The sequence below is a fragment of the Bos javanicus genome, chromosome 18 (assembly GCF_032452875.1).
Source record: "Bos javanicus breed banteng chromosome 18, ARS-OSU_banteng_1.0, whole genome shotgun sequence".
NCBI lineage: Eukaryota > Metazoa > Chordata > Mammalia > Artiodactyla > Bovidae > Bos > Bos javanicus.
This window is the reverse complement of record NC_083885.1, coordinates 34,283,779-34,306,017: the sequence shown is the minus strand read 5'-3', so window position 1 is coordinate 34,306,017 and position 22,239 is coordinate 34,283,779. Positions and strand designations below refer to the sequence as shown.

The 22,239-nt window shown below is 48.6% G+C and overlaps 1 protein-coding gene across 1 annotated transcript in view; it reads right to left on the bottom strand.

Moving 5' to 3' along the window:
• Window positions 1-22,239, bottom strand: part of CDH5 (cadherin 5) — a 37,565-nt gene that overhangs the window by 3,456 nt on the left and 11,870 nt on the right. Inside the window, exons 2-11 of the mRNA XM_061387413.1 lie at window positions 21,893-22,119; window positions 14,565-14,853; window positions 12,608-12,724; window positions 11,582-11,746; window positions 10,577-10,764; window positions 9,065-9,315; window positions 5,490-5,632; window positions 3,827-3,951; window positions 3,361-3,469; window positions 742-987 (exon numbers count right to left, since the gene is read on the bottom strand). Of these exons, the coding sequence (XP_061243397.1) occupies window positions 742-987; window positions 3,361-3,469; window positions 3,827-3,951; window positions 5,490-5,632; window positions 9,065-9,315; window positions 10,577-10,764; window positions 11,582-11,746; window positions 12,608-12,724; window positions 14,565-14,853; window positions 21,893-22,096 (1,837 nt within the window). The 5' untranslated portion in view covers window positions 22,097-22,119. The remainder of the gene's footprint in view (window positions 1-741; window positions 988-3,360; window positions 3,470-3,826; window positions 3,952-5,489; window positions 5,633-9,064; window positions 9,316-10,576; window positions 10,765-11,581; window positions 11,747-12,607; window positions 12,725-14,564; window positions 14,854-21,892; window positions 22,120-22,239) is intronic.

The following is a 22,239-nucleotide window of genomic DNA, read 5'->3' as shown; positions in this document are numbered from 1 at the left end:
GCAGGAGCAGATGACCACCCTGGCCATCTGCTGGTGGGCGTTGGTGGGTGAACATGACTGAGTGCTGCCGCCCAGTCCCCAGGGAGAAGAAGCTCCAGTGGCCTGAGGTGGCAACTTGTGTGACAACTTGCCCTTCACCAGCTGCCTCCTTTCCCTGTCAAAGCTCCCACTCTTCCTTCTGGGCCTTCCTGGGACCACTTCTCAAATAAATCACGTGTACCCCAATCCTTTTCCCAGGGTCTACTTCCTGGAGAACCTGCACTGAGGTTAGGTCTAAAATGCCTCTAAAATTTCTGAGGCCCAAACAAGAGGGGGGTGGCAGGGAGAGAGAGATCAAGGCTGGAGAAATCTTAAAAAAGGAAAGAACCACCCCCCCCCCCGACCCCGGTGATAATTTAAACTAGAAATTTTATACTTTCCATTTCTCTCCAAAAGAGGGACTGGATCCTCTTTTTTCCAAAAGAGATTTTATATAAATAAGTGCCTGGAACAGCGCCTGGCACACAGTTAGTGCTCAAAATATGTCAGTTGAATGAATGAATGTTATGTCAAGTATTTTAAACTGGGGAAGGGCCTTGAGCCGCGCCCCCTCCTCCGCTGTCATCCACGCCCACCCTTCAGCACCCGGGGAGGTGGACCTGACACGGGCACAGGGTCCGCGCTTTGGGCTGCAAGCCTCGGGGTTGGGCCCGGGTCCCCAGCCTCCCCTCGCCGTCCCCTGCCACCCTTCTAGGCACTGACCTGTGAAGGTGAGGATGCAGAGGAAAATGGCAACGAGCGCCTGGATGCTGATGCCCACCTGGGCGGCCGCCTCCTCGCACAGGGTGAACTCGCCGTGCTCGTTGCACTTGCACACGGTCACGTGCAGCGTGCTGGTGCCCGTGAGGCTTGGCCTCCCGTTGTCCGAGATGAGCACGGGCAGGTGGTGGACCTTGGCGCGCTCCCGGTCAAAATACCCGTACTTGACTATGATGTTGGCCGTGTTATCTAGAAACGCCAAGGCCTCGGAGTCAGGCTCTGCTGTTGGAGTGTGCATTCTCTCATCACCACCGACAGTGTGGCCGCCTCCTCCAGAAGCCCTCGTAACTGTGCCAGCTCATATGCTGCCTGGGCCATGTGTCTGCCTTTCATACCCCTGCCTCGTGTTTTAGCCATCTGAGGACAGGTCTGTTCCTCCAGAGAGGAGATATTGTGGGCAGCTGCTTCGATTTGGCCTCTAAGAAGGATTTGGCCAGTACTTAAAATCCTTGCTTTTTTGTTTCTGTGGGTAACTGAAATACCTGACCCCTAACCCTATTTCAGTAAGAGGGAACTCGCAGTTAATTGATGCATTGTTTCAAGCTTTTATGAACAATCAGGGGAAAACAAAATTAAAAAGTCTCTTGCTGCTGCTGCTAAGTCGCTTCAGTTGTGTCCGACTCTGTGTGACCCCATAGATGGCAGCCCACTAGGCTCCTCTGTCCCTGGGATTCTCCAGGCAAGAACACTGGAGTGGGTTGCCATTTCCTTCTCCAACGCGTGAAAGTGAAGTCACTCAGTCGTGCCTGACTCTTAGCGACCCCATGGACTGGCGCCTACTACGCTCCTCCGTCCATGGGATTTTCCAGGCAAGAGTACTGGAGTGGGGTGCCATTGCCTTCTCCAAAAAAATCTCTTAGCATCAGGCTAACTTCTAAGGCTATTTTTGCCATGCCTGAGAATGCATTAGAAAGTAAGAACAATGCACAGGTCCCCTGGGGCACTGGGGGAATGATTACAGTTGTAATTGAGGATTCCCTGGGCAGGCTGGAATTGGGACTGTGCTTTGGCCCAAATATTGGCTCTCCCTCTCAGACCCAATCAGTCCATGTAAGAATTCCCCAGGGAGATTTTTGAACATGTTAATTTTCAGACCCCACTCCTACCCACCTCCCCTCTACTCCTCTTTCCTTCTTTCACCCCCTCTCCTTTCCTGAATTTCTGATTCAGTGGCTCTGGGCAAAGGCTGGAAAATGTGTCTTTTACTGGCTCCTGGGAGGTTATGATGGTCAAAGGTACAGGGACTCCCTACTCTAGGCTTTATGTAGCTACATGGGCGGGGTTGGCACACTCAGGAAGCCAAAAGCAAAGGAGGCCATCTTATAGATTTCAAATTGAAGCCAATTACATTTCATTATTAAGTAGCCATATCTACTGTGATAGAAAATAATAGCAATATGGCCACTGAGGCTGTATGAGAGAAATGAGATTTCTCGCTATACTCATTTAATATTGTAGCAGGACATTCATGTTATAAGTGAGTCTGAGACCAACAGGCTTATCTCCTGATCACATACTGGGGGGTATTTGGGGTGACACTTAAGCTTTTTACTCCATTGCTGACCTCCTGTGAGGTGGGTTTGAAGCGGGCACTGGGGATGGTTGTGACAGGTGCTTTTCCCACATTATTTACTATTAAAGACAGCGGAGTATTGAATGGTTGGCACTGACTGTCAGCGTGCCCTGGCCACCATCCCCATCCCTCAGGAGGAGTCTGTGGCTGGTCCCCTGGGTCTCCCCCTCACTCTCAGGGATCCCAGTCCCTGACCTTCCTCAGAGGTGGCAGTGGCTGTGTCTATGGTGGGAGCCTCACCAACCACCACGTTGCTGGTTAGGGGTGGGCAGGGATTCCTCCCCATTCTGGAGGAAGGATTGCTCTCTTTAGACTCAAGGTGGATATTCTAGGTTTTTTTCTGAGAAAGGTGCAGAGAGCATGGAAGCCTGTTTTTGGCTGGAATCCAGCCCACTCAGCCTCATCACTCCGGGAAGCACATGCTCATCAGAAGCTCTGATTGGCCACTGCTGACATCGCAGGACTCTGGGGCGGGACTGGTGGACCAGATCCCGTCCTGAGGACACCGAGTGTTAAGTAGTCATTGTGGCCAAATCAAAACACTATATTCTTGGTATTTTGGTTTCAAATGTCCCATTTTGGCTCTTTGGGAGCAACCTCAAAGTTCCATGTCATAGAGTAATTTGCAGTTGTACTGACCACAGAGGTCCCATGAGAAGGAGTCCCTTAGTTAGTTTGTGAACCAGGCTGTCTACACCCCATATCTATTCTGTGCCTATTCAGTGACCTGGGCATCTTAAGAAAAAAGGCAAGGCCATGTGGACTTGGCAGTGTGGCCAGGGTGGCTGTGACCATTGCACAGACCAATAAGATATGTGGTGGGAATTGTATACAATATCTTGGAACTTGATAGCCCCAGGGAGGGCACCTGATTCATTGGCTTAGTCCTTGACCCTGGCATCTCAAGACTCAAATAACTCCATCTCTGACTGCCACCTCCCCCCAACCCCGCCCACTCCAAGAGCCAGGCTGACTGCTTCAAGGCGCACCGTGATTATCAATGAGGGTGAAGTTGCTGTCCTCAGTGCTCAGGGAGAACTTGAACTTCACGTCTCGTGGTGTTATATCCTTGTCTGTTGCCGAGATTTGCACGACCAGCTGGAGGGTGGAAGATGGGGGATGGTCAGTGGTGGTGTTGAACTGGCTGGGGTTTCAGTGATGGTGAAGGACTTTGCGTTTAGACCTGACTGTGGCTGCCTCTCACCTGTAACACTAATCTTAATGGTCTCCAAAAAGTCCCTCTTTCTACCACCTGCCTCCTCACCAATCTGCTCACTACACATTGTCTCTGAGCCTCAGTTTCACCATCTGTAGGGGGAATGTCATCTTTCCTCAAGGCTGTTGTACAGGTTACATTAAGCTCATGAAGTGTCAGCTGACTGTGACCGGGAGGTGCTGCCCCTTTGGTCTGACCCCGGCAGGCGCTGCCTCACCCCCCACCTGAGCCAGACTCACCTTGCCCTGGGGGGCGTTCTCACACACTTTGGGCTCATAAGGCTTGGCGAACTCTGGGGCATTGTCATTCTCATCCATAACTTCAATGTGGACCTGCACAATGGATTCTTTGCCCGTGGGAGTCCCTGCAGGAGAAAGGACTCGTCACTACAGTGGACTTAGCAGATGTCAGCCCTGAGATTAGAAGGTGTGTTGGTGGGAGTCTTGGAGGGGTGCTCTTTTTTCTGGAAGAGGGGGCTGTGGACATTTAGAAGGAAGGCCAAGGATGGCGTTCTGAATGAAAGGAGCAGAAGAGGAAGCGGGGGTAAAGCCTCATGCATAAGGATATTTGCTGGAGAATTACTTGTAAGAATCAAAAAGAGAAACAGCATAAGTGTATTTTTAAAGGTTTTCATTAAATCAATTAAGTAATTATTAAGTCAATGCAGTAATTTAAGTAATCAAACCAATTTAAATAAATTCACTACAGAACAGTTGAAAAGATAAACAGTCTGTGTGAAATTGCTTTAATAAACACGGCCAGTTTAAAAGAATGGATCATGTGGCTGTTGGCAATGCCCATGTAAATTACATTTTAAAGTTGTAATCTCTTTAATAAAGACATTTTAGTACCATGAGAAAATAATTCTGGAATAAGGTTAAGTAAAAATTCAGGAAATTATGATTTCACTTGTATGAAATGGCAGAAAAAAGACCAGAGGAAACACACTAGAGTGCTAACGGTAATTATTGCTGTTTGGTGGGGTTATGGCGGGGGAGATACTTTTCTTCTTCTTTTTTTTATTTTCTGTATTTTAAAATGCACAGTAAGCTATTGCTGTAAGATTTAAAAATTGTATGAGTGAGATTAGATGGGTAAGAAAGGGGCAAAGATTGATCTGGAAGGCACTCAGAAGTCTATTGAAGTTGGCCTGGCTGCCATGTAGGGGACATGCTGCCTGCAGGAGGCAGGGACCCTCCTGGGTAGGACCAGTGGGACTTTGGCCAAGTCACCCTTTGTTCTGGGCCCCGTTGGTTTCTGGGAAGGGCGGGGAATGTTGATCCTTCTCCTGGAGAGCAGTTGGGTTTTTCTCATATAGGCTAAGAATGCAAAGCTCCAACACCTGCCTTTCCTTCTGGCAATAGTTACCCTACTTTCTGGAGACTCTAACAATCTTGGAGTTGGCAAGTGCTTCAGATTTTGAATTCAACCCACTAACTGGCACATAAAGTCTCCAAAGCAGCCTTTCCCAAATGTCCATGATAATAAAAATCACACGGCACTTGTTCAGTGCACATTCCCTGCTGTTTCTGACTCTCTGGACTAGGACCTCCAGAAAGGCATCTGAGAAGCTCTGTGTTTAAGAGGTGACTCATGTGATTCCCATCACAGGGACATATGGCAGCCTGTTTTGGAACAGTGCTTCTTAAACTGTAGTGTGCATGAGATTCTGACTCAGTCTGGGGTTGGGGCCTGCTGTTTTGCCTTCTAACAAAGTCTCTGGTGACGTGGATACAGCTGGTCCATCTACACTTGGGGATGGAGGCACTGTAGCATCCCAGCCAAGTGGTGCATCAGCAGCGCTTATAGTACCTCTGGAGGCCTCAAATGACAGCTTATGCCAATTTTAAAAGAATGGGGAAAAGAGAAGAGCCCAGGTCCTCTGGCAAAAGGGCCACTCACCACTCAGATCCACCTCTTTGGCCTCCACTGTCAGGTTGTACCAAGGGTACACTTCTCTGTCCAGTTCTTTGTCGTTGTAAATGCCCCCTTTCTTGGTTATTCCGAAGAACTGGCCCTTGTCACTGGTCCTGCGGATGGAGTACCTGTCCAGGGGAAAGAGTTCAAGGGATTCCATGGCTTTCCATTGTTCTTTGCAGAGTCCAGACTGCCCAGAAGGACAGACGAGGCCCTTTAGGATCTGTCCCCCTGCATCATCCCCCACCCTTCGCTCACTGCTCATTGCACCCGACCGCCCAGAGAGAGTCAGGGTAGTGAGATAATCTCTTTGATCTGGGCACTGTTGCAATCACTGAGATGAGGGTGGACCCTGAGACTCCATCAGTGGTATCTTCTGAGTCGAGGCAGGTGGCACTGTAGCCAGCTTTACTTCAGCTTGAATTGGATTTTGTGATTAATGAAAAGATAGTTGAGTAAGAGCCAGGAAGAAATAAAAAAAGGAACCAGAAGAGGTAAGAAGTGATTGAAAGGAAATTAAATTTGTGAAGTAAAAATGTGAAAAGTTCTTAAGAAAAAGGCATGAAGAGAAGAGAGATGAAAAAAATCCATAATGTTCCAGATATATTTTTTCTAATACTAAGGAAAATTCCAGAACAAAGAGAACAGAAGAAATAACAAACAATGTAATAAAAGAAAACTTCTTGCTCTGAAGAAAGAGCCAAGTTTATATATTAAAAGAGGTCATTGATATCAGGCATAGTGGAAAAAAGATCAATATTTAGCTATATTCTGATGATACTTGGGAATTTCAGGGGTATGAAAAGAAATTGAAGAGAGTCCACACAGAAAAAATACATCCTTATAAAGAAAGAGAAATCAGACTTAATCTTAGACATTTGCACAATGTTAAGTGCTAGAACACATTGATAATATTTTTGATTTGTAAATATGAAAGAACTCAGGAAGTATATCACCCACAAGATGGGTCCTGAAAAACTTTTTGTGAAAACTCACTTCATCTAAGAAATGTCTCAAAATAAAGTAAAAAATCTGGCTTGGGAGGAATTAAATGGAAATTGTTGATTTCTTTATCATATATAGGAAAGCAGTGGAGGTGGTGGTGGTGTGTGTGTATGAGAGAGAGAGAGATTTATAAGTAGAAAATATTGGTCTGGGAAACCAGTTTAAGTTTTACAGATAGAAATAAATGTCACTGGCAGAAGTAAAAATGCATATATTCCATCCAAATACCTAGGAGAATAAATATGAAAAAAATAGACTACAACAAAGATGGGGAAGAGAAAAAAGTCATGAGTTTTGAGAATAGCCAATGTAAAACAGGCTAAAAGAAATAAGATCAAACTCATCATTTATGAGGAAAAATGTAAATAGGTTAAACATGACACCTCTCAGTTTTGATTGAAAAGCAAAGCCATCTGCATTCCAGTTTCAGGAGACAACTTAAATGCCAAATGACCTAGAAATATTAAAAGTAAAGATTGGGGCTTGATGGCTCAGTGGTAAAGAATCTGCCTGCCAATGTAAGAGACATGGGTTTGATCCTTGGTCTGGGAAGATCCCACATGCTGCAAAACAACTAAGCCCATGTGCGCAACTCTGAGCCTGTGCTCTAGAGCCTGGGAACTGACTGCTGAAGCCCTCAAGCTCCAGAGCTTGTGCTCTGCACGCAACGAGGGAAACCACTGCACTGAGAGGCCCGCGCACAGCAGCTAGAGAGTGGCCCCTGCTGGCCACAACTAGAGAAAAGCCTGTGCAGCAGTGAACACACAGCACAGCCAAATGAATAAATAAAATTGTCTATGAAAAGAGCAAAGGTCGGAAATTCAGGCGAATCTCAGTAACATGAAAGCAGGATTGACCAACCTGACGTCAGGCAACGTGGAGTGGAGGACAGAATACTTAAGCAGGACAGACTGGGTAATGTCGTGAGGATGAAAGAGACACGTCATAATGAAGGTAAAATAATTATAAACCTTTGTTAACTGAATAGAAAAATTTTAAATACATAAAGCAAAAGTTTAGATATTACAGAGGAAAATGGACAAAAGCAGAGTTGCGTTACACCACAGAACATGTTAAAACCAAAAAACGCCCTACCACTTGTAAATGAAAAAAAATCTCTTAAATAAACCATTGGATCAGTGAAGAAATAAAAATGATCATTATAGACTATTTAAAATAGAATGGCTATGAAAACAGTCATCCCCAAACTTACAAGATGTGGTTGGAAAGGAGGTACACATTTGTCCTTAATAGAGCGTTAACTCTCCCCAAACTGACATGCAAATACAATTCTCATTAGAATTCTAATGCTTTTTATAAAACTCGAGTTTTATGGTTCACAAGAAAGAATGGATGTTTGAGAATGCATTAAAGTTATATAAAGTGAAAAAATACTTGGGGGAGGGACTTGCCTTATACACACCAAGTTTTAGTATAAAACTGCGACCATAAAACAGCGACAATAAAACAGAATGACTTTGCTACAGAACAAAGGATTCAAAAATAGATTCAGGGATATACAGGAACTCAGTATGTAACAAAGGTGGAAAATGATGACTTATTTGATTAATGGTGCCGGCACAGTTGGCTACCAGCTCTGGAATAAAATGAGACTGCGTGAACTCCATGCTCTCAAATGTTATGTGGCCCTAGAAAGTATGGGCTGGAACTGCATCTTTTGTCACAGAGGGTAGAGGTGCCTAGTTGAGATGGAGGAACAAGTAGTGATGAAATGGTCATAATTGTTGTTTAGTTGCTAATTCACATCCAACTCTTGGCACTATGGACTGTAGCCCACCAAACTCCACTCTCCATGGGATCCCCAGGCAAGAATACTGGAGTGGGCTGCTATTTCCTTCTCCAGGGGATCTTCCCAACCCAGGGATTGAACTTCCATCTTCTGCATTAGGAGGCGGATTCTTTACCCCTGAGAAACTAGGGAAGCTGAAATGGGCATACTATGATCCAGAAAAAATTTAAAACGATCAGAGCCCTGAAACAAAGGACAAATCCACCATAAATGTCTGTGGGTGTTTGTGTGGTCGTGAAGAGAGGCGTGATAGGATCGTAGCACACCATGGACATGAGTTGTCCGGAAGTCAGGGTTACTGATGCTTTCTTTGTAGATCTTTGTGTTGTTTCATTGTGTGAAATAAACTTTTCCCTTTTGTGGTTTTGGGAAGACACAGGTAATGAAACATATTTAGTGAAGGGATTTCACATATGTCAAGTTGGTTGTCCTGTTGACTATCAGCTCTCCCTAGATGGGACCTGTGGAAATCTGTGCCTCCCCTTCAAGGTAGAGCAGACAATGGGCGGCTGTAATGGCCAGGACCAGGCTAGGTGGGTACCTGGGCAGGACGAGATTATACCTGGCCACGTGGGTATAGTGGAAGAGCTCGGGCTTTTTGTCCTGCCCCTGCCCACGCCCAGTGTCCATGCTGGGAGCAGCCAGTTTCCCCCTTGGCGTCCTGGCTCAGCCCAGCTGATGTAAGAACCTCGGTGCCAGGGTGTGGCCCTGATCATCCGCGTCCTCACAACCTCCACCCCCTTACCTGATGTCCCGCTGAGCAGCATCAGGGTCCTTGGCCAGCACTGAGCCAATCAGAGGCTTCTTCTGGTTCTCCTGCAGCTGGAAGTGGTAAAAAGGTTGCTGGAAGATGGGGGGCTCATCCACGTCTGTGACGTTGATAATGACACGGGCGATGTTCTTGGGGGAGGTGCTGCCCAGGTAGCGGAGGTCAATGGTGGGGTCTGTGGCCTCGATGGTGAAGCTGTATTGCCGGATGCGTTCATAGTCCAGGGGCTGTGGGAGGAAAGTGTGGTGAGCTCCTGCTCTGAACCAGGCCCTGCACGGTAGTGCTGGGATGACACCTGTTGAACAGATGAGGGGCCCGTGGCCTGGCTGTCTTCAGCTTCGTCCTGACCTCGGCTCTATTCTGAGTACTGGGGACACCAAGCAGATCAGCCATACTCTTGCTATAAGGGGAGCACAGACTAGTGGTTCTTCCCACAGCTCCTCAAAGCCATGCCTTTTCTGTGTGCCTTAGCTCAGGTCTCTTGCCTGCTTGCCACACTCCTCCTCACCCCATCAAGGAGTCTGTCCAAACGTAACCGGATGTGCTCATAGAGCCTGTTCCTGCCCCTCCTGACACAGTAGTTCTGCTCCCTGCCTGGGTCCCTTTGGTGGGGATGTGTGTGTCCTCCCTACTGGCCGAGAGCCTTGCTACCATGGGAGCTGTCTGACTCCCCTGGGCATATCCAGTTCCCAGCACAGGGCTGGATCAGAGAAGGACTCCAGAGAGGTCTGCTGGAGGAGTGGTCTGGCTCAGGTACACAGGTTTGAGTGTCCCCTCCGAGGAGGAGATCCCTGGCCTGGCCCCCTTAGTCCTCGGTATGGCCATTCTGGAGGCAGTTTGTGCCCCTGGCAGACCTTCTCTCCTCTTCTAGATTCAGCTGGTTTGACTGCTGTCTCTGCAGCAGCCACTGCCAATGCACACCCCGTCCTCATGGTGTTCACTGTGTCCTTACACACTGACGGCTTTTGGCTGAAAGCACTTGTAATTTACCAGGGCTCTCCTGGCCAGCGCCCAGGGCAGATCAGAAAGTGCCAGGAAGTGAGCCCCCAGGAGCCCTCAGGCAGCCCACAACTGCTGCGACTCAGAAGCATATCGCACACAGTTGCCCAGATGTTCCCAGTGGGACCATATCCCACTCATCCACAGCGATCACCTGCTCACTAAGGAGCCTGACTTAACTCTCCTCCCTTTTACATATCACTGCTCCTGGGGGCTTCCTGAGATCACCCCCCAAATAAGCTGTATACACCTAAGTCCTTGCCTCAAGGTCTGGTTCTGGGGTAGCCCAGCCCAAGGGACTGACCCTTCTCTCGTGGCTCCACATCCCAGCTCCAGGGGTCACAGGATCCACGAGCACATGGCCTGCTCCACCTGGCCCAAACGTGGACCTTTGGTGGCCTCTGACCTGGGAGCAGCCCCTGGATGAGTCCTGAGCATGCCAGGAGCCCCCAACCCCCCATCTGATGCCACTGCTGCAGGCCTGCCAACCTTTATGGGCTTGATGATGCCCTCGTTGTGGCTGGGGTCCGTATCGATGGTGAAGGTGTCCCTGTACTCTCCCTGCACGAAGCTGTACTTGGTCTTCCGGTTTTGGGGCTCGTCTGGGTCCTCAACAAACAGAGAGCCCAGGGGGCTGCCCACACGGATGTCTTCTGGCACAGAAAATGTATACCTGTCTGATGCAGAAGGGGCGCCCCAAAGGGCATTGGGTTAATGAGATAGACAAGGTAATTGTTGCATATACTATCCCAGTATATTTTGATACAAGCAACAGGCACAGTAAAGTAGCAGCAGCAGTAGTAGTAATTCCTCTGAAATTTTGGGTCTCAAGGCACAGAGGTTCCACTCTGTGTGTCCTTTCATCCCTTCATCCATCTGACAAGTAGTTATTAAGCACCCCCTGTGTGTCAGGCACTTTGCTAGGGGATCTGTCAAGTGCCAAGAGAGAAGCCCTGCCTTTGCGGGGCTTTCACCATGTACAGTGAGGTCACTTCAGGGTACACTGGCCTGTCCTTGCAGTGGCTGAGCCTCTGAGGGACATCAGCCTTGGAGGTGCAGGTGGTGAGCCATCTATCTGACCTTCCTCCCCAGCCCGCCCAGCGTGTGTGAAGAGCTCTTGTTGGATATTTTCCTGTGGGGAGAATCAGTCCATGGGTGGGTCAGGGCCCAGCCCTGGCTCTGGTGCTCTGCTGAACCCCGGCTCCCCAGCTCATGGGTTTTCCTGACCTCATGGGAACTGGGTGAAACTGGTCCTGTCTGGTAGTGGGACTCTGAGCACATGGGACACAACCGGGAGCGTGAGCTGCTGCTGGCCCAAGAGGGCACCCTGGCAGGCCAAGTGTGCAGCCCTGGAGTGTGTGCAGAGACGGGGAGCACCGGGAAGCCATCTCTGATGCAGGCTCACTCTGGGGTGGAGGGAGAGGTAGATGGACGCCAGGCTCCTCCCTGAGAGCTGCCCCCGCCCTCCACCAGGGCCCAGGGAGATGGGCTCACTCTGGGTGAAGATGGGGAAGTTGTCGTTGACGTCCTGCAGCGTGATGAACACGGTGGCTGTGCCTGACTCCCCCCTGCGGCCCTGGGCATCTTCTGCTTCCACCACAACCTCGTACTTGTCCTGCGTCTCTCGGTCCAGGTGTTTGTTCATGGTGACAATGAGTCCTGCAAAATGTGTCCTGTCAGGAACCATGTTACCTGAGGAACTTTTAAAAAAATATGGGTGCCCAGACGCTACCCAGAGAGCCATGACTTTAGAGCTCCTGGCTGACTTCCCTGTGTAGCCAGGGCCAAGAGCAAGGGGAGATCCACCACCCATCTCCACGCCCTGCACTGTTAGGCCAAAGCCACACAAACACTTTTGTCCACTATGGGCCGAGAAAGAGCCTGAGGACGCATCTAGGCTCAGAGTGAGCAAAGTGCTGTGATGGTTATGCCTCAGTGCAGCACAGCTTGTGTATTTGCCATTGTTCTGATTGGTGGCATGCCCCAGGCCTGACCACTTGTTCTTCTGTCTTTCTCCAAAGACTCAGTCCTTACAGTTTTTTAGGTCACATGTGATGGCTAATGACAACGAGCCACATGCTCTTTATACGTCATCTAATTCAGATTTCACAGCCCCTGTATGGGGTGCATGCATATAACCTTCCCTATTTTCACCATGAGGACTCGCCAGTGCTCAGAGGTTGGTTGATTTGCCCAAGGTCTTTAGAAGCGGTGAGCAGCAGAGATGGGGTTGGAAACCAGATCTGTGTGGTTCCACAGCCAGAGCTGCTAACCAGCCTTCTCGTCCGCCTCTCATGTCACTGCTTGGGTGGATTTTTGTCCCCTGGACTTGAGTTCACGTCCTGGGCACCTGTCTGCCTCCTCCTGCCCTCACCAGCCCCCTTGTCTTGATGCGTGGTACCAACCGCCTCCTCGGGAAAGTGCAAGTCAGTGGTTGGTAACACCTGTCAGACTTCCCTCTGTGCCTGCACCTCCACCCGCTCCAAGCCAGTGCTGCCCAGGGGGGTTAGTCAAACAGACCAGAACCACGGATGTCGAAATTTTCTTTTCCCTTTGTGAGCTGGTACACGACAGAAGCATGGTCTGCCACCGTGGGGTCATCTGCATCCATCGCTGTCACCTGGATAACTGAGGTCCCTGCGGGAGAGAATCCAGGGTGGCTGCCTGCTGACTACCAGCCCCTCACCCCATTCCCAGATGAGGGCAGATGGGGCTCAGGCTGTCCCCTGAACCCCCTCCCCTGGGTCCCGTTTTCTGAGGAGCCTGCCTGGCACTGACGTGCTGGCAGTGGCAGAGGCCCAGCCAGTCAAACATGAAGGGTGAAGAGAGTGGTGGTTTTCATTTATGGGGGAAATGAGGGAAGGGGCGAGTGTCTGCAGTCATGGGGAGAAACAGAGGAAAAGCTGCTTTATTTTTGCTCCTGGAAGCATGAGGACAAGAGAATAGGAAGGGTCCCAAAAGACTAGGTGTCACATCTCTTTCCCCTTGAACTCCAGGCTCCCCAGGCTTAACAAGAAGGTCTGGTCTTGAGCCCTGACCAGAGAGCCTGGATGAAGGGGTGGGGATGGGAGCTCTTTTCTTGCATCCCCTGGAGGCTGGGAGTAGAATTGAGGAAGAAATAGTCTCCTCTGGGGGCCTAGGGTCTAGGCTGGTGACATACCTGGGGATGAGGTATGTCCCTTTCTACCCACCTCCCCCCGACTCCTGCATGGACCCTAAAGGTGACCCCTTATCTTGGTGGCAGAGTTGGCCTCCTTCATATGTGAAGTCTATGCTCTCGGCATGCCAGCCCCGAGAGAGCAGTGGGTGGGGTTGGCTTCAAAGAGTAACAAGGTGTGTGTGTGGTGTGTGTGGTGTGTGTGGGTGTGTGTGTGGTGTGTGTGTGTGTGTGTGAGATGTGTGTATGTGTGTGGTATGTGTGTGGGGTGTGGTGTGTGTCAGGTGTGGGGTATGTGTGTGTGTGGTGTGTGTGTGGGGTGGGGTGTGTGGTGTGTGTGTGTGTGTGGGGGGGGTGTATGTGGGGTGTGGTGTGTGTGTGGGGTGTAGTGTGTGTGTGTGTGGGGTGTATGTGTGTGTGTGGGGTGTGGTGTGTGTGTGGGTGTGTGGGTGGGGTGGGGTGTGTGTGGTGTGTGTGGGGTGTGGTGTGTGTGTGTGTGGTGTGTGTGTGTGGTGTGTGTGAGTGGTGTGTGTGTGGGGGTGGTGTGTGTGATGTGTGTGTGGTGTGATGTGTGTGGTATGTGTGTGTGTGGTGTGTGTGGGGTGGGGTGTGTGGTGTAGGATGTGTGGTGTGGGGTGTGTGTGTATGTGTGTGGTGTGTGTGTGTGTGTGGTGTGTGTGTGGGATGGGGTGTGTGTGGTGTGTGTGTGGGGTGGGGGGGTGTGTGTGTGGTGTGTGTGTGAGGTGGGGTATGTGGTGTGGGGTGTGTGGATGTGTGTGTGTGGTGTGTGTGGTGTGTGTGCGGGGTGGGGTGTGTGTGTGTGGTGTGTGTGCGGGGTGGGGTGTGTGTGTGTGGTGTGTGTGTGGGGTGTGGTGTGTGTGCGGGGTGGGGTGTGTGTGTGGTGTGTGTGTGGGTGGGGTGGAGTGTGGTGTGTGTGTGTGGTGTGTGGTGTGTGTGTGTGGTGTGGTGTGTGTGGTGTGTGTGTATGTGGTGTGTGTGGTGTGTGCGGGGTGGGGTGTGTACGGAGGGGTGTGTGTGTGTGGTGTGTGTGTGTGTGTGTGTGTGGTGTGTGTGGGGTGGGGTGTGTGGTGTGGGGTGTGTGTGTGTGTGACGATCAGGGCTCTGTCTGGGACCAGGTCAGAGTTTAGTCTTTAGGGACCAGAGTTCCTTTCAAGTCACAGCAAGTGGCACTACACGCATCCTCATCGCTGCTTGGAACTCACTGAATCCTGCTCCAGGCAGCGAAGCTGCTGATGGGAGAGGTGCCTCTGGATCAGGGATGTGTGAGGGGAGAGGGAGAGGGACAGACCAGGCACATACCTATCCCTGACATCTCGGGCACAGAGGCATTGAACACCCGGTGGGTAAACACAGGCCAGTTATCGTTGACATCGTGAACTTTGATGGTGAAGCTAGAAGGAGACTCCAGGTTCTTCTTGGAGTCCTTGTCCACCACAAGGGCAGTGAGGTGGTACTCGGAGATCTTCTCCCTGTCCAGCCTCTCTAAGGCATACACATCGCCTGTGTTCTTGTCGACCCGGAACACCTTGCCGGCAGACTCTCCTCTGAGCTGGTACTCGGTCTTCTTGGGGTCCACACTCGATTTAATCTGTAGGAGGAGAGGCACCGTGAGCTGGAGACGGCAGTGCTGCTGTGTGTGCCTGTGTGGGTGTATGGGATTGTTGAAAAATCACTTATATAAGCGTACAGTTAAATGAATTGTATTAAAAGTGAAGGTAATTACCTCAAAATGTATTGCTTCCTAATAGTTTTACTACATTTCACCATGTTCTTGAGTTTTTATGCTGGTCCTGTCTAATCACGGAAATCCTAGCTAATGGTGTGTTCATGCACATCTCTTTCCCACTCTGCCTTCGAGCTGGTAGCTTGAAACAGATACAGGGAAAGTATTTACACCAAGGAAATTGGCAAAGGCTATAAACAGGGTCTTTTCCCTTCAAAAGCCAGTTGTCAACTGTTTATCAGCACATCACTGGGCCCCGGCCATTTAGTTTTGGAACGATACGTAAAATGTTCTCTTCTTGAAAAAAAAAATGTTCTCTTGGATATTTTCAGTATTTAGTCCTGCAGAAAAGAACTCCAGCAAGCTTTGTTTAACTCAGAATTTCCCATACTCGTTAGACCACTGAATCCTTTTCTTTTGTAACGCGTGGTGTTAGTGTCCTTAGGAGTAAGGTTTGGCAAATAATGTATGTAAAGGAATTTGCTCAGGCTGTCAATAAATGCTAGTTGTTACTCATGCTAGAGCCATGTGTTCAAGGATATTAGAAGATTAGAATTGCTGAACATTTCATTTATAGAATCTTAGAAACAGAAATTCCTAGGAGCATAAACAAATGATATTTCATACATGTCGAATGCTTCTCTAATGGATGGTTAGGATGTTCAAAAAACAAAGTTCAATTCAATAAAAGAAAACAAAATAATCCAATCCCTACGAAGTGCCAGCTTGGGAGCATAGAGATAGCGCAGACTGTGCTCTTGCTTTCAGAGCCTGATTTGAAGCTGCAGAGGAGATTTTGAGGATGGGCAGCATTTAAGGGTCAGTTGGAATGAGAACCGTAAGTGAAGGTGTCACATCAGAAAGGCTGGCGGAGGACCGGAGAGAGAGAGGGGTCTCAGGACAGAAGAGGTGGCATGAAGATGGGCATGGTCAAGTCCCATGAGGTCTGGAAAGCATCCTTAGGCTTAGCAATGATGCAGTCATCAGAGCCCTTGGGGAGAGCAGCATTAGGGTGGTGGACTGAGAAGCTGGCTGACAAGGCTTTTAGAAAAGAGTCTCAGAGGTGAGGAAGGGGGAACTGGGAGTGAGGCTCCTCCCCTTTGGGGGCTGGAGAGATGGAGAAGTGGGGCTGTAGCTAGATGTGGTGAAGCATCTTAGAGCACGGTGTTCAGGGGGCAGGCGGTTCATGGGGAGGCCCCTAAACCCAGCAGCCAGGACATGTAATGAATGGATGGACTGGAGGCAGGAAGTGGTGTGCCTACTCTGGAGCCTGTGGCCTGGGCACGGGGCAGTGGGGATCAAGGAGGAGGGACAGTGTGGGCCCTGTGAGTTACTCAAGGTTCGGATAGGATGGTCGTTCCAAACCTGGCTGCGTGGGTGCATTAGGACCCAGGTGTAACCAGGGGGGCGTGAGTCTGCTTGGATGCGTCATTGGAATTCTAAGATTGTGCCAGTGGAAAAAATTTTGGCTGCCATATTAGTAAACAAGAGATGTTACAGCCATCAAGCCATCATATTACAGCTCCCCCCGCCCCGCCTCCCAGCAGATGGTGCACCCGAGGAGACTCAGGATGAGAAAGCACAGGATACTGACCCCAGAGAGCTGAGCTGTGCATCAAAGGAATGATTTCAGTGAACCCTGACCTTGGCATCTTCTCATACACAGAAAAAGGGCTAAGTTCTTTGAGATGTCTGTTTTTCTTTAATTAAGAGTAATCTTTTGAAGTTCCGACTACCTAATCTTTGTTGCAAAAGCTCCTGTAGATCCTGGCTCCCCACCTTGCCTCTTTGCAGACGTCCCTTAGAGGGACTTGAGAGTCCTGTCTCCCAGGCTTGAAGTCCTCAGAATGTCTACCAAAAAAACAGGACTCTCAACTTTTAGATTGTGCCTTTTTTTTTTTTTTCCAGTTGACAGTTGTATCTGACTCATACTTCAACAACTTTGGTAAAAATTTTTCAATATTATCAAATCAGTAGCGTTAAAAAAGATATCCTGTGGAGGTAAGTTTCTGTTTTCCTTCCCTCCAACTTTTCTTAGGTAGACTTTATATATTAGAACAGTTCTAGATTTATAGAAAAACTGAGATGATAGTACAGAGGGTTCCCATACATCCTGCTTCCAGTTTCCCTGTTGTTAACATCTTACATTAGTATGGTACATTTGTTGTAATTAATGGACCAATATTTATATATTATTATTAACTAAAGCCTGTAGTTTGTGCAGATTTCCTTAGCTTTTACCTAATGTGCTTTTTCTGTTCTACGATCCCACCTAGGATACCACGTTACATCTATTAATGGTTGTTATGTTTCTTTAAATTCCTCTAGGCTGGGATAGTTTCTCAGACTGTCCTTTTTTTTTTTTTTTTTCAATTGAAGCATAGTTAATTTACAATGTCGTGTTAGTTTCAAGTGTACAGCCAAGTGATTCAGTTATACATACATACATATTCTTTTTCAGATTATTTCAGATTATTTTCAAACCATTGTAGGTTTTTTACAAGAGGTTGAGTATGGTTCCCTGTTGCTATACAGTAAGGCTTTGTTGTTCGCCTGTTTTATATATCTTGGTGTGTAGATATTAATTCCAAACTCCTAAGTAATCTCCCCCACACCTACCCCACTTTCCTCTTTGGTAACAAAAGCTTATTTTCTCTATGATACTCTTCTTGGTTTTGATGACCTTGAGAGTTCTGAGGACTGCTGCTTGGGTGTTTTGTCAGATGCCTCCCTATTGGAGTCTGTTTTGCTCATGATTAAACAGACTGAGGTTATAGGTTTTGGGGGGTCCTCCCCTTTTTAATATTATCCCTATATTTGGATGTAACATCTCAATGCCGAAAGCTATGCTGACCCATATTTGTGGATTCAGAAGGCTGTTCAGGTCTCATTCCCATTGTCCAGCAAACAGCTCTGTAAACAAAGGCTCCATGGCTCTGATCTTGATAAACAGGGACTTCCTTCCCTCAGATGACGTCTTTGGAGTGAGGAGGTGAGCCATGGAGCCCTGTCCTTGCCTTTTCCAGGCAGCCTTGCTGCTTCTCAGAGTGGGGATTGCACGGGGCTCCCTCCCTGCCCTGTGCCCCATGCCATGTGCCAAGTGCGTGCTGATGGCAGGTGACTAGCAGGCCTGACGCTCTTCCTGCTGGGCCAAGAATCTCGGGTGAGCTGTTTAGAGTCTGTCAGGGCTGCTCGTAGCCCCGCTTTCTGCTGACTGTCCCTGACTCAGCTCAACATTATTTCTTGGGGGCAGCCATCCTCTTTGGAAGCTGATTCATGGCCCAGTCATCCCACTGCGGAGGAGTAGGTGGTCTGATGACATTTTCCTCTAGTGTGGGGAGTCAGGAGCCCTACGCTTTCCTGGAGCTCTTTTGGTTTCCCTGTGTGACCCTGGGGCAAGCTTCTTCCCCTCTGAAGGCAGACTGAAAGATCTAAATTTCCCAGCCATTCTTTGTGGCCAGAGGAGGCCTGGGCCCAGGGAGCTGGCCTTGGGCAGGGCTGCGAGTGGAGATGCCCCAGCTGGCCCCCACTGCCTCCTTCGGTGGCATTTCTGATACCAGGGCCAACTGAACCCTCCCCCATTTAAGGATCCTTTCTGGCCCATTTCTCTATAATCTCAGGGAGCCCCCATCTGCCATGTGTGGGGCTCTTTATCTAATACATGCTGCCCTTATAGACCAGGGTGGGCAAACTGTTCCTGTGAAGGGCCAGATAGTAAAAATTTTTGACTTTGTGGATCATATGGTCTTTGGACAGTTACTCAAATCTGCCATTGTAGCATGAAGGCAACCACACCTTCCCTTTCAAAACCGCGTGGTGGGGCAGTTCTCTCAGCCCCTATTTATGCACGTATTTGTTTAATTGGAATAGAGCTGAGTTACAATGCTGTGTGAGTTTCCAGTGTACAGCAGAGTGATACATACATACATATATACACACACACACACTTTTTCAAATTCTTTTCCATTATAGGTTATTACACACTACTGAATATAGTTCCTTGTGCTATACAGTAGGACTTTTTTGTTTGTCTGTTTTATATATGATAGCTTTATCTGCTCACCCCAGACTCCTAGTTTATTCCTCCCCTCTTTCCCCTTTGGTAGTCATAAGTTTGTTTTCTATATAAGTCTGTTTCTGTTTTGTAATTAAGTTCATTTATATCATGTTTTTAGACTTAACATATAAGTGATGTCACATGATGTTTGTCTTACTCTGTCTGACTTCACAGAGCATGCTAACCTCTAGGTTCATCCATGTTGCTGCAAACGGCAGTGCTTCATTCTTTGTATGGTGTATACACACCCCCCCATATACATGCATATCTCCACATCTTCTTTATCCATCTGTTGATGGACAGTTAAGTTGCTTCCAGGTCTTGGCTATTGTAAACAGTGCTGCTGTGAACTTTGGGTTGGATGTATCTTTTTGAAATAGAGTTGTCATATTTTCTGGATATATGCCCAGAAGTGGGACTGTTGGCTCATATAGTAACTCTGTTCTGAGCCTTTCAGGGAACCTTCATGCTGTTCTCCATACTGGTTGCACCATTTTACGCTCCCTTTCACCACAGGGAAAGGGAGGCTCCCTTTCACCACACTATCTCCAGCATTTATTGTTTGTAGACTTTTTGCTGATGACCTCTCTGACTGCTATGAGGTGGTACCTCATTGTAGTTTTGATTTGTATTTCTCTAATAATTAGCGATGTTGAGTATCTTTTCATGTGCCTGTCGGCTATCTGTATGTCTTCTTTGGAGAAGTGTCTATTTAGGTCATCTGCCTGTTTTTTGATTAGCTTTTTTTTTTTTTTTTATATTGTGCTATATGAGCTGTTTATGTATTTGGGAAATTAAGCCCCTGTCTGTCACATCTTTTGCAGATATTTTCTCCCAGTCTATATGTTGTCTTTTTGTTTACTTATGGTTTCCTTTGCTGCGCAAAAGCTTGTAAGTTTGATTAGGTCCCTTTTGTTTATTTTTGCTTTTATTTCTTTTGCCTTGGGAGACTGACCTAAGAAAACATTGCTGTGATTTATGTCAGAGAATGTTTTGCCTATGTTCTCTTCTCAGAGTTTTATGGTGTCATGTCTTATATTTAAGTCTGTAATAAATCATTTTGAGTGTGGTGTGAGGGAGTGTCCTAACTTTACTGGTTGACACGTGGCCAACCCTGTTTTAGATCACAAGCTCTGTGATAGTGAGGACCATGTCTGTCTTTGCCCCCCGTTATCTTCTAGAGCCCAGTCTGTGCTTGGGACCACCCCTCCTCTCTCCAGGGCACTGATCTTTCTTTAGCTGACCCTGCTTAGCTTCCAGGAAATTGACATGGTGAGATTTTAAAGCACTTGAATGGAATTTTTCTCCTCAGTGAAAACTGTTGGAATGCCTAACCCATCTGCCTGTTGTCATGTGTGAAATTCTACCACTAGAGCCTCTCCTTTCAATAGAGGTTTTTTAGTTTTTGAACCTTTTTTAGAGGTTCAGTAGTGGTTTTGACATCAGCAGTCCTTTGACACAGAAAGATCGTTCATTAGTCACTCAGTGTAGCTCCAAACCCTAGGAAGGTGACTGAGGATGGATGTGTTTGCAAAGGGGTGAAGTGAGGGTTAGAGTCATAGACACTGCCCTGGAGGGCAGGCTTGGGTCAGGCACCTTGTTATGGCTGTCTTAGAATCTGGTTGAGTGGGTGGTCTGAGAGAAAGGGGTTTTTGAGGAAGTCCAAAGGTCTTGACTAGAGATGGCAAACTGTGGCCTGGATGATGAGCTTTGTCACCAGCACAATTTTGTAGACATCTGCTCAGGTCCTGAAGACCTCTCAGATGGGCAGATTTAAAGCAGCCTTCACTTCATGGGAAATAGATGGGGAAACAGTGTTAGACTTTATCTTTTTGGGCTCCAAAATCACTGCAGATGGTGACTGCAGCCATGAAATTAAAAGACGCTTACTCCTTGGAAGGAAAGTTATGACCAACCTAGACAGCATATTCAAAAGCATAGACATTATTTTGCCAACAAAGGTCCATGTAGTCAAGGCTATGGTTTTTCCAGTGGTCATGTATGGATGTGAGAGTTGGACTGTGAAGAAAGCTGAACACCGAAGAATTGATGCTTTTGAACTGTGGTGTTGGAGAAGACTCTTGAGAGTCCCTGGACTGCAAGGAGATCCAACCAGTCCATTCTAAAGGAGATCAGTCCTGGGTGTTCTTTGGAAGGACTGATGCTAAAGCGGAAACTCCAGTACTTTGGCCACCTCATGCGAAGAGTTGAGTCATTGGAAAAGACTCTGATGCTGGGAGGGGTTGGGGGCAGGAGGAGAAGGGGACGACAGAGGATGAGATGGCTGGATGGCATCACCGCCTCGATGAGTTTGAGTAAATTCCAGGAGTTGGTGATGGACAGGGAGGCCTGGCGTGCTGCAGTTCATAGGGTCGCGAAGAGTCGGACATGACTGAGTGACTGAACTGAACTGAACTTACTGGTCCCACCCTAAGCCCTGAACCCTCAGACTATACTGGCCTCCTTAACTGTGCATGGGGTGGTCCTTCTGCCAGTGATATTCAGGCCACGGACCAAAGTCTGGGAGAAAAACGAACCCTTGTGCACAGCATTACTTCCACCACCGCCGTCATCACCACTGCCACCACCACCTCCACGATCGGCATCATCGCCCCCGCCACCTCCCCTTCCCGACCACCACCACCACCACCACTTTCTCCTTGTCTCCTTTCTCCTAGTCACCGCCACCGCCACCTCCACCATCTCTCCCACTATGACCATCACCCTCGCAGCCATCATCTCTAACCCTACAGCCACCCCCCCCACCATCAGAGTCTTTCCCATCACCACCAACGCTGTGGGCCGCCTGCCGCCGAGGCTTCTCTTGCTCCGGGGTCTGAGGCTTACCTTGCCCACGTAATGGGGCAGCGAGTCATTTCTCTCTTCGTCGATGTGCATCTGATTCCAGATCCAGTCTCTCTTCTGGCGCCGGTGAGCGGGCAGCGAGCCGGGGGTGTTGGGTCGGCCAGGGTTGACGGCTGCTGCAGCTGCTGCCAGCAGGCCCAGGTAGTAGGTGGCCCCCGTGGCCAGCAGCATCACGAGTGCCTGCATCTTCCCAGGAGGGAGGCTCGGGTCTGAGGGAGGAGGGGATACACCGTCAGGTCATGTGAGGTGCGAGCATCTCCCAGGGAGCACTGACCTATTTAACCCTTTGTCCTCCACTCTCTGCTCAGCCCAGCAGAACCAGGGCCTGT